General features: G+C 60.7%; 1 protein-coding gene across 1 annotated transcript; it reads left to right on the forward strand.

The window, feature by feature from the left end:
* Window positions 1-371: 371 nt before the first annotated feature.
* On the forward strand, window positions 372-2,860 carry LOC135283849 (glutamine-rich protein 2-like). The gene is made up of 5 exons (XM_064394973.1): window positions 372-767; window positions 924-1,036; window positions 1,663-1,728; window positions 2,012-2,077; window positions 2,665-2,860. The coding sequence occupies exons 1-5, from the start codon at window positions 660-662 to the stop codon at window positions 2,843-2,845; spliced, it is 534 nt and encodes a 177-aa protein (XP_064251043.1). The 5' UTR covers window positions 372-659; the 3' UTR covers window positions 2,846-2,860.
* The last annotated feature ends 549 nt before the right edge of the window (window positions 2,861-3,409 follow it).

Genomic DNA, 3,409 nt, shown 5'->3' on the forward strand with positions numbered 1-3,409 from the left:
ACGGTAGGTGGCTGAAACCCCTTTTTGGTCAGAGCATCCCCCAAGACGACTCCATTCAGGGATCACAAGGAATCTCCTGCTGACCTCCTCACAGCACTGTGCTGGTCCCAAGTGCATTCCCTTGAGGTTTTTGGGCAGGGGGAGAGGGGTGTGCTTCTACATCCTGCAGTATGCCACCACCTTACTGTGGTGTGATGAGTTCCTTTCTGTGCTGAAAGATGCTGTTCCAGTCTCTGGAGAAGCTGCAGAAGGAGAAGGCAGATCAGCAGGACATGCTGGCAGCAATGCACATGGTACAGTCTAGAGGGGCCTCTGTACCAGCCCAGGGGCTCCCGGGCAGGGTGACAAATGCCCCTTGCCCTTGGGGGATGGGGGGCAGAACTGGTGTGGGGAGGGAGAATTTCCTGAGCTCAGGGGGTCCCTCACCCTCCAGATGGTGGGACCAAGCTCACCAGGCTGACGGGGCAAATGGGGCCACAGCAGCCTGAAAGGGCCATGCTGGCCTGGGGGAAGCACTCCTCCCTCTCCCCTCACACACGCTGGCCCTGCCTGTCCTTCCTCATCCCTTTCCCCACCGCTCTCCTGCTCTTCCCCTCTGCTAGAAGGCGGACAAAGCTGCCTTGGGCAGCAAAGTCAATTGCAGCCAATTTGAAGAGAACATGGAGGAGCTGGATGAGAGGATGGAGGAGTTGCAGAGCCAGATTTCAGGCCAGGAGCAGCACTGGAATAAGATGCAGCAGCAGATCAGTGATGCAATGGAAGAGAAGGTGAGGGGTACCTGGTCCCCACCTTGAGGAACTGGCACCTTTGGGACTTGGCAGCCTGAGACAGCATCCCTCTGAGGATCCCCCTCCAGGCTTTTCTCGGGAGAGCTCCATGTCACCTCCTGGGGCAGCTGGCTGAGGCTGTGCACCTGTTCACAGCTGGATCGCCTGGAGCTGAAGACGTTCCGCAAACACCTGGAGGACTCCTGGAACAGGAACATGGAAGAGCTCGAGAATAGGCTGTCGCGTGAAAATGCTGCTGGGTATAAGAAGTGAGTGTGATGGAGACACTGATGGCTTTGGGGACAGTGATGGTCCCATTCCCTCCAGCTCTCCCACACACTGCCCCTCTGGTCCCCTGCCACGGCACCAATTCTGCTGCTAAATGAACCTCAGGGAAGCTGATGAAGCCGCTGCACCTTATCCTTCCACCAGCGGCAGGTTGCACACAGGCAAGGAAGAACAAGGAGAGGGCACCTGCAGGACAGAGCCCTCCCAAAGCAAAATGGGGCCGTGGGTGCAAAGGCTCCCAGAAGCCAGGCTGGGAGAGGGCAACTGCTCCTCCCAGGCAGGGCTGTGACACGCCGTGTCCCAGAGCTGGATCATGCCCTGCCCTCCTGCCATGCACACAGGGGACTTTGGTGCCCGAGAGGGGCTGCAAGCGCTGCAGGGGCTGCTTGCGATGGTGACATGGGTGCCTGTGGCCTTCCCCTGGCCTCAGCCAGCACCTTGGGGATGGGGAGAAAGAGGCTCAAGAGCCCACGGTTCAGCCTGCAAACGCCGTGACCCTGTGCCGTGAGCTGCCCAGCGCCTGGCTGCTGCCCGCCAGCTGCTGCCTGTGTGCTGCAGGGCTGTGGCCCCAGGAGCTCAGCCAGCCCTCTTCCCTCACCCTCCTCAGGCAGCTGCCAGTGCCTTTCACGTGCCTGTCCTGTGACCGCATGCTCACCGTGCAGGTTCCTGGCCAGTGAGTAGCACCAGGGCATGGGGGCAGCGGGGCTGGCATGGGGGAGATGGGTGCCAGCAGTGACCCTGCTGGGCACAGGGGTGCCAGTGTCTGCTGGGGAGGGGCTGATGTGGGGAGCCCCCTCTGCAGCCCTGCCCATCAGCAGGGGCTGTGGGCACTCATCCCAAGGGCTACAGGCAGCGGGATGCCATGGGGTACAATCCCATGGGTTTGTGGGTGCCGCTTCTAACAGGAACAGGTTCTTGGTCCCCTGTCACACCCCTGTGACTCCTGCCCTCCCCAGGTATCCCGAGACACTGCCGTATTTGCAGCCAATGCCCCCCAGCAAGGAGCCACAGCACAGCCAAAGGTAAGGGCCCTGAGGACACATCCCTGGCTCCTGGGGTGCAGCGTAGCCCTGCCACAGCAAGGAGGGCTCTGCACCTGGGCTGGGGGAGAGGAGCCTGGTGGGGCTGGGCAGAGCCAGGGAGCAGAAGGCAGCTGTGGAGGGCCAGTGCTTGCCCCACGTCTGGGGGGTTTTGCATTCCTTGCCCTGCCCTGCCCTGTCTCACCCACATCTCTGTCCCAAGGTTGCTGAAAGCACATCTGATGAGCTGTGTCTGTTTTCAATTTGAGCTCAAGCTTGGTGGGGAGTTGTGTGCTTCCTGTGAAAGGAGTTCCCAAAACCAAGCCCTGCAGCTGGGACAGGCCAGCTCCTGCCAGCTGGTGTCCTGTGCACAGGGACCTGCCATGGCCATGGCCAGCACACCTGGCTGTGGGGACAGAGCCAGCAGATCCGGCCGGGTGGATGGGCTTGGGGCTCCTGCAGCTGGTGGACAGGAGCTGGCAGGGACATGTCCCTGCAGGCAGCACTGCCCGTCCCCTCCCTGGCACAGCAGGGTGGTGCCCAGGGTGCCACAGGGCTGGGCACTGAGGATCCTCTGCCCCATCCCACAGGAGGCAGTTGGTCAATGGCAGGGTCCCCCGTGTGCCGCAGAGCTCTGGGGACCATCAGAGCCGCAGCTCCACCATGCAGAACATCAAGGCTTCTCCATATACAAGTGCAGAGCTGCAGCGTTTCCTGGTACTCCACAACAAGGTAGGCATGATGAAGGTGGGGACACAGAATGGCGACTGAGGCTTGATGGCATTGCTGACTATCCAGCGGCAATCTGTGCCTTCAGTTCCCAGGGAGACCTGGGTTGGGAGGTTCATTGGGGGATGCTGGATTGGGCCCTGCATTGCAGCCAGCTGCCCTCTCCTCCTCAGCCCAGTGTGACCCTGCTGCAGCCCAGTGACGGACACATCTCCAGGAGCCGTAATGACCAGCATCGTATGGCAATCAGGACAGAGGACGCATCAGGTATGGCCCCGTTAGGGCATGGGGGATAATGAACAGGGGGCTGATTATCTGCTGGGTACGGGCTGTAGAATGAATAAGGCTCTGTGTGCAGATCTGGCTAATGTGGCATGGGTATTTTGCGTCTGGGGTAAGAAGGAAGGGGCAGAATGGATTGGGAGGACTGGTACATGGGGTAACTGAGCTTGGAGCTGGAGTGAGGTGGGAAAATGGCCATGGCCAGTGTGGGACAAGTGCTTGAGTTCTGGTGGGTGGGGCCAGCACCTGTGGCAGCTCACCCTCACTTCACCCCCAGGCCCTGACGCCTCACGAGAGCACCAGCCACGAACAGCTCCCCAACAG

Source organism: Passer domesticus, chromosome 19, assembly GCF_036417665.1.
Source record: "Passer domesticus isolate bPasDom1 chromosome 19, bPasDom1.hap1, whole genome shotgun sequence".
NCBI lineage: Eukaryota > Metazoa > Chordata > Aves > Passeriformes > Passeridae > Passer > Passer domesticus.